General features: G+C 30.0%; 2 protein-coding genes across 8 annotated transcripts in view; one reads left to right on the top strand and one right to left on the bottom strand.

Moving 5' to 3' along the window:
- Positions 1-993: 993 nt before the first annotated feature.
- LOC117167123 (clavesin-1-like) lies at positions 994-10,906 on the top strand. 7 transcript variants are annotated; one of them, XM_033351801.1, is made up of 6 exons: positions 995-1,210; positions 1,615-1,761; positions 2,715-3,268; positions 9,606-9,756; positions 10,257-10,397; positions 10,537-10,906. In XM_033351801.1, the coding sequence occupies exons 1-5, from the start codon at positions 1,171-1,173 to the stop codon at positions 10,286-10,288; spliced, it is 924 nt and encodes a 307-aa protein (XP_033207692.1). In that variant the 5' UTR covers positions 995-1,170; the 3' UTR covers positions 10,289-10,397; positions 10,537-10,906. The 7 variants fall into 7 exon arrangements, with proteins under 7 accessions (XP_033207697.1, XP_033207696.1, XP_033207698.1 ...); XM_033351800.1 differs by having other exon boundaries at positions 996-1,210; positions 1,588-1,761; XM_033351803.1 differs by lacking the exon at positions 995-1,210 and adding an exon at positions 1,255-1,534.
- LOC117167124 (alpha-tocopherol transfer protein-like) overlaps positions 10,832-12,710 on the bottom strand; it is a 35,174-nt gene continuing 33,295 nt past the window's right edge. Inside the window, exons 6-7 of the mRNA XM_033351808.1 lie at positions 11,605-11,776; positions 10,832-11,522 (exon numbers count right to left, since the gene is read on the bottom strand). Of these exons, the coding sequence (XP_033207699.1) occupies positions 11,488-11,522; positions 11,605-11,776 (207 nt within the window). The 3' untranslated portion in view covers positions 10,832-11,487. The remainder of the gene's footprint in view (positions 11,523-11,604; positions 11,777-12,710) is intronic.

The raw sequence follows: 12,710 nt of genomic DNA, 5'->3' as shown, positions 1-12,710 counted from the left end.
TGTACGTATGTCTGTATATTAAAAACAAAACATCGAGCGCGAAGCGTGGGAACCGACATTCGCGCGCCTTTGGCGCGATCAAACTTGCGAGCGCAGCGCGCGATGAGAATGTGCCCGCGCAGCGGGTGGATTTTTTTTAATTAAAAAAAACAGCAAGAAAGAACTTTCAAGCTGTTATCTATCAGTCTATCGATCCATATGGAACCTCTTGAAATAAGTCATTACCTCCGAGGAAAACCCGTGTCAATGCGATGCGGTATGTCCCCAAAAATAAAAATATTGACACAAAAAGAGTTGTATATCTTTTTTGTTTTTCTATGTAAAAAGAATAATAAGTACTTTGGAGCTATTACTTAGGTTTATTACATTGTTAAAATAACAGACAAAAGGATGTTATAAAAAAAACTCCAAGTCTGGATTTTGGCCCACTTCTACATCGAACTGGACCATAATTATCTACATTGACATGAGTTGGGTCAAAACAATTATTTGCAGCTAATAAAACGAAATTGCGAAATTGGACACTTACGCTTTTCTGCTTGACGACCCTTTATATCATTAGCCGTGGTTGTGTCACCTGTGATTCGATCGACTTTGGATCGAAATCTGATACCTAGGAATTTAGTGAAATGTGAAACTGGTATTTTCCCTCCAAGTGTCATTTTGATTTTAAATGCATAAACCTTAAAGTTCACCTATAACTTTTTACAAATCGTGCTATAACTTTTCCATGTAGTTGATTTGATTGAGTGCTATTTATCACGTAGTCTACAGTATTTTTATCCATCTTTGGGTTTAGAAATATATTTGTGTTTTATTGAGAATATAACCAATCTTTTCCCGAGTGAATATTCCAACTGTCGTGAAAACTCTGATAGATTGCAATTGAATGGTAAATAATGTAAATTATACGGTTTCTAAATTCCAAGGTTAGCGGCTTTTTTTGATTACGTACGTGTATTCATTTTTCTAGTGCATGTGAAAATATTATGATCAGTTTGATAAAGTTGCTCATACCCATCACATGGATATTTCAAAGTGAATAATCGCTATCAGTGTATTATTTATAGACAAAGAATTTCTGTTATATGTGAAGAAGTGAATAACGGAATTTACTTGAAAGATTCGTATTTACTTTGATCATTTTCTGAAAAATTTCAAAATTTCAAAATGGTTACAGAAGTCAGGATGACAAAATTAAAAGATCCGAGTAAATATGATCCAATATATTTAAAAATTATTTATTTAATTTAGCTTTAAACACCTATGTACACTACCCTCAAGGAAAATGAGTACACCTAATTTTCTAATTCTGCATAAGTTCTCGTAATTTTCATAACAGAGACAAGACAATTTTTTATTTAAAAAGCTCAAAATAAACTGTTTTTGTCAGTTTTCAAACAATATTTTGCCTCCAAGAAACGCAGAATTATGGACACATTCGTTTCATTGTGTAGAAAATAAAAAAATCTTGCGCATTAGAATAAAAAGGAGATGTCACAAAAATGCTGGTGTTTTCTTCCCAGATGGTATTGTAGGTATGGTTATATTTATACGGATTCTTTTATTATCTAATAATTTGTATAGACATATTTTTATCGGATATCGACGAAGTACCCTCAATAATGATCGGTGACTTTCTGGTTATGCTCGACATTGATCCACCGAGTCCTGAATTTCAAGAAATGGCTAGAAAGGAGCTTAGAGAGTCTCCAGAAGTGCAAAAGGAAGCAATGTCTCGATTACAGGAATTGCTTAAAGGTAAAAATTAATGTAATATTGCAAATATTTTTAAGAATTCTTTTGTGTAATTTTAATAATGACATGATTGCCAACCAATCAATTAGAAATCTTAGTTACTTCAAGTTTGATGGATTATGAAAAATTATTCCTTTCGAGTTAGATGCCAACTGTATTCTAAAAAATCCGACTTTATCTAGAAAACTCAACTCTTTTAACGAAAATTCGTCTCTTTTAGTAGAGTAATTCAAGATATATTTAGAAGTCGAGAAATTAAATTTTTTGAAAAGTCACACACGAGACGAAAAAGAAATTAAAAGACAGAAGTTGTGATAAGAATGTTCCCAAGCAGTTGGCAGATTTTTTTACCATAAATAATGTTTCTCACGATTAAAACCAAAACTACGCACCTTGTCAAAAAGTGGTTCGTAATAAATTTGCCGATCTTTAATGTTTAACCGCAAAATGTAATTTTTGATTTTCCATTATTTTGTATGCTGTCAAAATTTAAAGTTTCAACTTTTCAAGGAAATTAAAAAATTTATTATGATAAACTTATAGGACTTTCGAAAAGCAACATTATTATTTTCTTGACTTTTTTCATATCGTGCATTATTTGGCTTAAAATCTTCATTTTCGTGTTTTTTGGAATTTTTTGAATGCTCTAACTCTGTTAATTTTTGGTTTCATAAAAAAAAATTCATCAGGATAAATTGTTTCTCTTTTTGAATACTATGAACATCCGTACAGAAAATTTTTAAATCTTGAACAAAAGTGGTCTCAAAAATATTCAAAATGTGCTTAATTTTTAAATTTGTATCCAAAATGGCTGGCTAATGAACTTGACCTTCAGTTTATGACACTAAAAGAGTGTACCAGAGGCCAATTCAATCTGTTACATCTTTCGAAAATTATCGTGCTAACAATCTAAAAAGCTACAGACTAACAAACAATAAAACATATGTATTTTGCAGCTGAAACGGACCTGCATTGTCCATTGGAAAACGATGCTTGGCTTATAAGATTTCTAAGGCCTTCTAAATATTATCCAGAATCGGCTTGCAAACTAGTGAAGAGATATTATAGTTTTAAAGCTAAGCACCCGATTATATACGCAAATCTGACGCCTAGTAATGAGAGGAATATTTTTGAGCAGGATATCTTAAGCATTATGCCCAGTCGGGATCAATACGGCCGGCGCATATTAATTTTAGAAATAGGGAAGAAATGGAAGGTTCATAAATGCAGCCTGTATGAAATTATTAAAGGTTGTATCTTACACATGGAAGCTGCGATCTTGGAACCTGCAACTCAGATTGCTGGGGCAGTTCTCATCTTTGATTTAGGTGGATTCTCACTTCAACAAGCTATGCAATTCACACCATCTTTTGCTAAAATATTAGCCGAATTACTGCAGGATGCTATTCCTTTGAGGATTAGAAATATCCATGTCATCAATCAGCCTTACATTGTTGACATGGTGTTCACATTATTTAAGCCTTTCATAAGAGAAAAGTCAAGGTCAAAGGTCAGTATTGATAACAACAGAATTAACAGGAAAAATGGTATAGAATTATGAGGCTTCATATATTATTTTGATAGTTTAGAGACATTGAATCAGTTTATAAGTTCTTTTTTTCAGTCTTTTTGGAAACAAGGCATCCACAAGTTATTGAAACGATGAAAATTACACTGATAAAAATTGTTGTTTGAAACTTCCACTACATGTATTGGAAGTTTATTTCCGAATTATAAGGTAACGCTACAATACATAATTTTGTAGTTTCCAAATGTTGGCATTGGTATGGTACCTTACATGTATCGGAATTTTTTAATACAAGTCCAGTAGCCCGCAACACTTCAGTATCATAGTTGACGCTGGATATCTCGACACCTGTTGAAGCGAAAAATTAAAGAGAAATAGCAAATCATTTCTTAGAACACTTGTTCCTGGAAAAAAAAGTTTTCTGATAGAGCTGAAACTTTTGTTATATATTGCATATAACGGTCTTATTTATGGAATTTAAGGAATTTTTGAAATTTGCAGAATTTGCGGAATTCATATAACGACCGGAGTTCACAAATTTCATGGAATTAGCGGAATTCGAGGAATTCACGAAATTCGAGGAATTTTTAGAATTCACGGAATTGATAGAATTCACGAAATTCACGCAGTTTGCGGAATTCGCTTGAGTCTTTGAATTACGGAATTCAACGAATTGGAGGAATTTATAGAATTCACGTAATTCACGCATTTTGCGCATTTGACGAAATTCACAGAATTAATGGAATTCGCGGAAATGATGGAATTTACGGAATTCATGAAATTAATGGAATTCACGGAATTTAAGAAAGTTACAGAATTCAACGAATTCAAGAAATTCAAGGAAATCATGAAATTGAATGAAATTACGGAATTCACGGAATATATAGAATTTATGGAATTCCACGAATTCCTTGAATTCCACAAATTTAGTGAACTCCTTCATTTCCATTAATTCTAAGAATTCCCTTAATTTCTCAATTTACGTGAATTCCTTGAATTCCATAAATCCCGTGGTTACAGTCAATTCCACGAATTTTTTCAATTTCATGAATTCCGTGAATTCAATCTTCCGTGAATTCCATTAACTCCATAAGTTCCACGAAATGCATGAATTCCGTGGTTTTCATGATGTCCGCGAAATCCATAAATTCCTCCATTTTAACGAATTCCTATTGAATTCAACGAATTTCTTGAATCCTATGAAATTCTTGCATTCACTTAATTCCATGATTTCCATAAATTTCCTGAATTCTGCGATTTCCGCAAATGTTGTAAATTTGATGAATTCCGTAAAGTCCCTGGATGCCTTGAATTCCATCAATTTCGCAAATTCCATTAATTCCGTGAATTCTTTCATTTCCATAATTTTCGTGAATTTCATTAATTTAATGAATTCCATGAATTCTGGAAATTCCTTGAATCCCGTAAATTACATGAATTCTTTAAAATCCATAAATTTTGTGATTTCCTTGTACACAATTTTCGTCTTAGAAACGATCTAATACATGTATTGAAATGCTGAACGGTGATTTTACGATTTACAACATTTACAATACATGTATTCCAATTTCGTCATATCAATAGCGTCTTCGCAATTTTACCTTACGCTTCTATTGCAGAAGACTTGTAGCTGTGTTGCAGAATTCCAAACATTTTTAACAGTATAGCCATAGATAAAAATGCCAAATATGTAATTTATTAACTGAATACTCTGTATTTTTGGGTTTACTTTTAAATGTTGAAAAATATGCTCGAACTTACAGACTGATGTAAAATTATTAGCTATCCATTTGATCAATTTTATAAGATTTAAGAAAGGTTTTTTATTTTTTGTTTATGGATTGTCAAAAATACAAGCTGTCTTGCAAATCGAAAAATCTGGAAAACCCTGAGAAATTAACCAATAACCAATCTGAATCTATCTCTAAATCATTTCTTTCAAATCGCATGTTAGAAAAAATAAGGAAAGTTCTATCACACCACGTTTCTAATTTTGTATTAGTTATTCCTTTTTTTATTTATATTCAATGAATTCTATTTCATATCCAGAGAGGTAAGCAAATAGATTTTCTATTCTTGTGACAAGTAAATGCTCTCTGTTTTAATTTATTTCAAAGATAAAGCGATATTTTTTGCTCTCTAAATTTAAGTTAATGACTTATTTCTCAAGATACCAGTCTTCTCAATTTACTAGGACCCCCCCCCCCCACCCAGCCAGGACTGAAATGCATGTTACCGTGACAAATTTGCAACTATTGTAGTATAATTAGGAAATTTTTTTTGATAGTGTCGATTTAACTAGTAGATCCATTAAGTTTAACTTCATCATTATTATTAATCAGGGTGTGCATTATATTAAATTCGGAATGTCAGTTCTCTGCAAATTAAATACTATAAATAATAGCGAAATTTTATAAACATTATAAAAAGTCAAATAATGTTCTATGTATAGGGTCACGATAACGTCAATACCATTTTTGATAATTTTTTTCTTATTTTTGCAACCAGATCTTGTTAAATTGACATATATGTTCAAGAAAATTGATATTGCGAATTTTATAAAATGAACTTACTGCTCTTTATGAAATCAAAAAAGATATTTAATAATTATTTTTCATGACTTATTACCTTTGTGAGAGTTGCTAAAAACAATGAAGTTGTGTACGGCCTAGATGGTAACATCGGTCGCACAAAATTCGTTTATGTGGGTTGCGAATATTATTCATTAGCGATAGATCTTTACATATTATTATTCTTAATTATATGAATTAAAATTTGTTCTCTTGAATAAGTTTAAAATTATCAGAATTCTCTATAAAAGAAGTCAAGATAAATTGGCATTTTTTCCATTTTCATTTTTTCCACAAGGGACCGATTTTCTTGAATCAAAAAAATAATAGAATCAGGACAACTATTTGAATCAAGAATATATTTACTCTAAGGAAAAAACTATTGAGTTAATTAGTTTCATTATACTTATTTGCGTGAAGTTTAATAAAATATTGAATTAAGAATATTATTTTCTCATGATAAGTACCTTAAACTCTAAAAGAATTCTTGATCCAAGTAAATTCATATACTTATTTTGACTACTATTTTAATTAAAACAATGTTCATGTTCTTGAGACGAGAAAATGAATGTATTCAGCGAAGAAATAATTTCTCTTAAAATAATGCTTGAATATTTTCCTTCAAATAATTATTTATTTGAAACGAAATATAAATATAAAATATAAAAAACTGTAAAATATAAAAACTATAGACTTGATACAATAGACATTGCACATATATTATGAAAATTAATATATTGGTCTAAATTAATTTACTTCTTACAGCAAAAGTACGAGTATCTTATTAAGTTGACATGATATTAAGTTGGTTCTCTTCGCCGCTAACAATGATTTTGAAATTCAATAATATTTATAAAATTAAAAACATTGGTGCACGTAATCAATATTTTATTTATGCAAATGTAGATAGAAATTTGCAACTTTGATCAACTACAAACTCAAAAGTAATTTCATTCCTAAAATTATTAAAAGGTTATAAATTTACTGCGTCTATAACTTTTTTCGCTGATTATTTGTATGTATTAATCTACTTCAAATTAAATCATTTCGAATTTTTTTAACCGTGAAAGATTTTTTTAACTAATAAAAAATAAATATATGACAACATAAAACAAAGTTATAAGCTTTAATAAATGGAATTTTTATTTTAAATTAAAAACTGAATTAAAAGGTACTATAAAATAATTAAATATTTACAGAGGTTTTTAAAAATCAGAAAATATTTATTTGTCATTGAGGTTATTAAAGCGTTTTTCAACTCAAAAGTTATTAATTTTTTATAAGCTTTAGATAGTTTTTAAGCGGATTACATTTTAAAAGAAAAAACTATTGAGCCCTTTGTAAAATAAGTGAAGTTTAATTATTTTTTGCATATTTTAAATTGTTGTTTTAGGAAAGCAATTCCATATTCAAATCTTAGTAAACAATGTATGATCAAAGCATTCGATAAATTTAAAACTTTGTGGCTTATGTAAATTTTCGTATAGCAGAACATTATTATTTTCCATTGATGTTATTAAAGAATTTTTGTATATGCCTTGTATATTTTGTATAGAGCCTTTTTTGAAATAAGTAAAATTCAATACTAAAATTTTTATATATAAAAAATGGTATATTAAAGTCTCTTGAAAATTTTCAATATCATCAGGAAGATGTTTTCTTAAAAGAAACATTGAATTCCACAATCTTTAGTTTGAAGATGGTTGAGGCTCACCATACGACTTCGTACGACACTGCCTTGAAACTCTTACTCGATATTTTGTCACCGAGATCCAAGTGCTTGGATGGTGAAGTCGGTAGAACGTGCGGTTAGGATACTAATTTAGGTAGTTTTTAAGTAGGGTTCAAATCCTCGTAGAGTGCGCTTTTTCAAAGAGATTAAGCGTACGCTTATATTTGTAAGTAACAGTGTGCGAGAATTACGTGTTTCAATGATTTAAAAAATGAAGATTATATAACAATAATTTCGAAAATAATTTTTTTCATTGAGAAATAGTGTTCAATTGTGGCTCATTCTATTGATCCGATCCTTTCTATTCTTATATTAAAAAAATATATTCTTAAAGTGTATCAGAAATGATTTCTTGGAAGTGAACTATGTTCTGCATTCGAATACATCTCTATATGAAGTAACACAATAAAGTTTTAGAATAATAAAATGTGATATTCTATCTAAGAATACATTTTCTCAGATTAAGAAAATGTACGCTTGTTCCAAGCACATGGTAGCAAGTATTTATTCATTTGGAACAAACTCATATTCTATCGTCCCCATTCGTACCTGCGATTGACTTGAATCAAGTAACATTTACTTGATTCAAAAATAATTTTTTTCAGTGTAGAGATTCGTAAACCCGGACAGAAAGGCCTTATATTTTTGGAAGGGTGTCCGTCCGTCCGACATTACCCCATACCTAAGTTTATATAAAAAACCAACTATAATATGGCAAATTTTATTTTTTATCCTAACTCTGCATGCTAAGACCTTCTAATTTTAGCCATAACAAAATTTTCTTAACTTCTCCTGTTTTGCATATTTTTAACGGTTTCTTTAATGGGGCATATGGCAATGTTTTCTTAAAATTGAAATAGAATCTAATACAATAAACATTCTGCAAAGTTAATACAAAAAGATGTAAAAATTTGAGGACATCTCAATTAATAAATTAATAAATAATTAATTAAATTGTTTTAGGCAAAAGTAGTATATTTACCATTAGATGAGTCAAATGTTAAATGATGAAATTGATCAAGTTCTTTTATTTTCAATTATTATTAAAGAAGTCAACGTTTTTCGATTTAATGTAGAGTTCGAATTATGAAATCTATTGACAAGAAATGAGTTGCAGTATGCACAAAATTGTAATGTTTTTAAATTATACGAGTAAAATATGTGATGCAATCGATTATGTTATTAAAACTTTTATTCTGCATTAATGATAAATTTATTACAGAAATACATTAAGGACAAATTTTCACAACAGTCCAGCAAGAGCTAATTACTCGACTGCGCATGCGTCGCATTCGGCATCTAATTGGTTTCGCGCGAAGTTTAAAATGATGAACAAAATTTTTTTCTTTTTTATCATAAACAATGACATTTTAACTTATAAAAACGTCCATTAGGTCGAAATTAATTGATAGTAATAAGAACTAATTAAATGCATTTTCTGTAAATAATATTTAAAATAACCAGATATATTTAATTCAAACATTTTCATTTTTGTTTAAAAGTTGTTTGCTCTATATTTCTTCTTAACAGATTAAAAATAATAAAACGGTCTAATAAATGATAGCGCAATTTTTTGGCGATCTGGGCATTTTTTCACCCGTGGCCTGGCCCCGACTAGGATTCCCGATCGGGACCCGACTTGCACTGGTCTGGCCCCAATCGGGGCCAGAGCGAGATTTCTGCACGGGACCCTTCTCGTTATCGGCAATTTATTCTCGATTAATATTTCTCACTTCACACTACAGTGGGTAGTAACTAAGGATAATTTTTTCCCGTATATTAATTGATTTAATTATAACACAAATTTTGCATGTTATGCGCGGAGAAAAAGATATCGCACAATGATATCGTAAAACCTCTGTATGGAAATAAAACGCAATATGATAACGTACGACCCATGTCCCTTGTGACTCCCAAATTTATATGTTTTTAAAATGATGCTCTTACCAAGTTTATTAATTTTTTAGTGTTTTCGTTAGGCCTTATTCAAAATGGATGTATCTATCTTTGCTTATAGATAGTTTTCCACGGAACTAACCAAAATTCCTTGCACCAGTACATAGCACCAAATTATCTTCCTCAAAATTATGGAGGTACTTCAAAAGTTCCTAGGGTATCAGGACGTCAATACTTTCAATTGCTAGTAATGGGCGACAAAGAATACGAGGGTAATTCCGCATTTTATATATTATATATTGAAAAATCTCATTCTTTAAATTTACCTATTTTATTAATAACACTAATCTTCCTCAAATATTGATATTTGAGTATTTGCGATCAAATAATAATAAAAACTTTAATAGAAGAACAAGATTTAAGATAATTTTAATGAATAGCTTTTTTGTATTATTTATTGCGAATAATTATGTTTATATACGTTTTGGTTAATGTGTATAAAAAAAAATAATGTAAAATTTTAAAATGCACTCCAAGAAATTTTTATAACGCTTCACGAAATATATTTAAAATCTCCCAATCCCATTCATAAATTAAATTTTTCTGTATTGAGAAACTAATTAAAAAATTAAAAATTGAATAGAATGGGTCAAAAACCTATTGTTCCCAAATTTTAAAACCATAAAAAGAATAGCTTGGTATCATATTTTGTTAAGAAAAATTATACTTTTAAGTTTTAAGAATTTAAATAACACTATCCATAATTTTTCAGCCATCAACTCCTATGGATACAATAAGAAGTAATGCAATTAATGGAGAAAGGGAACAAGAAGAAATTTATTATACAGAGTAGTAATTCATATAATTATAGACGTCTTATAATCACTTCGGAAAGATTATAAATATTACTTTTGTATGTTATAATCATTTTTTTATATTAATTATAGATTAAATCTTATTATAATATTTTTTCTTAACAGACGAGTTTTTAAGAATGTGAAGTTCACTCTATCTTAAAAATATCCTTTTCATTAAATCGTTTTAAAATACAGTGAACCTTAGAGATAGGACGTCCTGATATAGACCTTCCGAGAATTGACGCCGTGCTGCAAGTAGGAGTAAAAGGAGCTGCTTGAAGTGAACGGCGGTCTCTCAGGCGAGAAGAAACAAAAGCATTTTCTACGAAACGGCTCTCCATCTGGGAAATTCCCCACCAAAGGCCAACCCCAAAATCGGTCCAGTATCAGAGTTTCACAGTACATAGATTTACTTTAAATGAAGAAATGTGGATTCATAGCTCATAAAAAGGATTAGAATGTTGATAAACAAAACATTGTAGTTGATTTAGTGTTACCATTTGTTTATTATTACATGATAGAAACATAAGCTGAAGAAATATAAGAAGTATTGGAATACAGTAATGGAATAAGTTTTTAATTTGGGTTATTCCCCAAAAGTTACTCTTTAATTATCTGAGACTTAAATATAAACTAATTAATTTCACTATTGAAAAAATCATTGAGATAAAGAACTTTGGAATAATATGCAAACTTAAAATTGAAATGAAATATAGATTAGCATCGAAACTGACTGAAACTCTCTTTTCATATATTATATATACTTCACAACAAATACTGGGATCTATTTAAAATATTTTTTCTGATAATAAATATTCAATTATCTCAATGCTTTTTTCTTAGCAAAAGCAAGATACATTACTCAACTGAACTGCCTTTTTGGCCACCTTGATCGTTTTCTTTCTAGAATCTTTCCATATTTTTCTAACATTAATTATATATTCGTGTGTTTATTAACATATATATTATATATTATATAAACAAACTTAAAATTCGGTGGGTTCCTGGAATGTACAGACTTTGATCGCTTTTTTGCCCATCAAATAAGACAGCATCACTATGGTGAAAATTGAATCTTCAAATTGCAAATTTGAAAATCAAACGATTATATTATTTAACTCCACTTGCTGTTTATTGGAGCTTACTTTAGGTTTTAGCTGGATATCCGTGCTTGCAGTTTTCTGAAATTTAAAAGAAGTTTGATTAATAATCTTAACGTTTTAATTCCTGTAAATTTGTTTAAACTTGATACAAAAATAATACCTTGGAAGTCCTCTTCAAATTGACTGAAGTATTCGAAGAGACCTTCGCCAATAGGTTCAGATGGTAATTCGAACTTTCCACCATATCTAGTTGGCATAATGGAAGCATCAATGTGTGTCAGTAAAGAAGCCCTGTCTGTACCATGGAAGTGTATCCTCTTTCTAAGTTTTTCCTAAAAGTAAAGAAAGAGTTGCTAAACAATATTTTTTAGGGTTTTGTAGGCTATGTTAGAAACCCTTATATGTTACGACGGTCGAACGTCCATCCGTCTATCTGTCATTGAGAACTTATCCACTTATCTATTATTATTGTTTTATCTGTTGGAACAAAGTTCAGAAAAATAAAGAAATTTGAACATTTCGATTTTTGGATCCCTATGTTGAAAGCTTTTTTTTAGTCCAATTTTCCTCAGAGAAAGCTCAAATTGAAGATCTTAGCAAATAGAATTGCGATAAAAAATACAGTTTGCTATGTTCTACTCTTATTTTTTATGTATGTCACATCCGACACGTTCGTGACTTTCATTAATTATTTCGTTATATTGAATTCGTCATACTCATGTAATGTGAAACCATCGATGACATATAACTGTTACAAAATACGCCTTGTGCAACCATCAGCTACACACAACTCTTCCTAAACAGATTAAACGAGGAGTCTCAAAGCTAATATCATGACATTTTTTTCTGATAAAGATAAATCAAACTAGTGAGTCTCCCACTGCTTATCACCAAAATGGCTCTACCAGGGAAAACTTTTTTATCACATGTTTACGCATACTGTTACTTTGTCGGGTATAGCTGTAGTTATTGTACTCAGTAACTCTGCCCAACTTCAGTTTAGGTTCCACGACATCTCTGAAACCCATAACTCTACTGGAAGTCAGCCAATCAAGTTTTGTGCTTGTACCGGAAAATTCTAGAGGGATTAGAAAATATCGAGTTACCAATAATCCCAAGTTCTTTTTCATCTCCAACTGCAGTAAAGAATTATTTCAGACTGGGACCAATATACCAGGTGTATACATATGAAACCGGTATTTTTTCAAGAAAAAAACACATTTATTTCAAGAGAATGATAACAAATATTTTATTCAAAGTATGCGC

This window comes from Belonocnema kinseyi, chromosome 2, assembly GCF_010883055.1.
Source record: "Belonocnema kinseyi isolate 2016_QV_RU_SX_M_011 chromosome 2, B_treatae_v1, whole genome shotgun sequence".
Classification (NCBI taxonomy): Eukaryota; Metazoa; Arthropoda; class Insecta; order Hymenoptera; family Cynipidae; genus Belonocnema; species Belonocnema kinseyi.
This window is presented reverse-complemented; position numbering and strand designations above follow the sequence as displayed.

Coding starts and splice junctions, on each gene's coding strand:
- LOC117167123 (XM_033351800.1), top strand. CDS start 1,171: ATGGTTACAGAAGTCAGGATGACAAAATTAAAAGATCCGA. Junction 1,211..1,587: donor GACAAAATTAAAAGATCCGA/GTAAATATGATC, acceptor TAATTTGTATAG/ACATATTTTTATCGGATATC. Junction 3,269..9,605: donor GAGAAAAGTCAAGGTCAAAG/GTCAGTATTGAT, acceptor CTTTGCTTATAG/ATAGTTTTCCACGGAACTAA.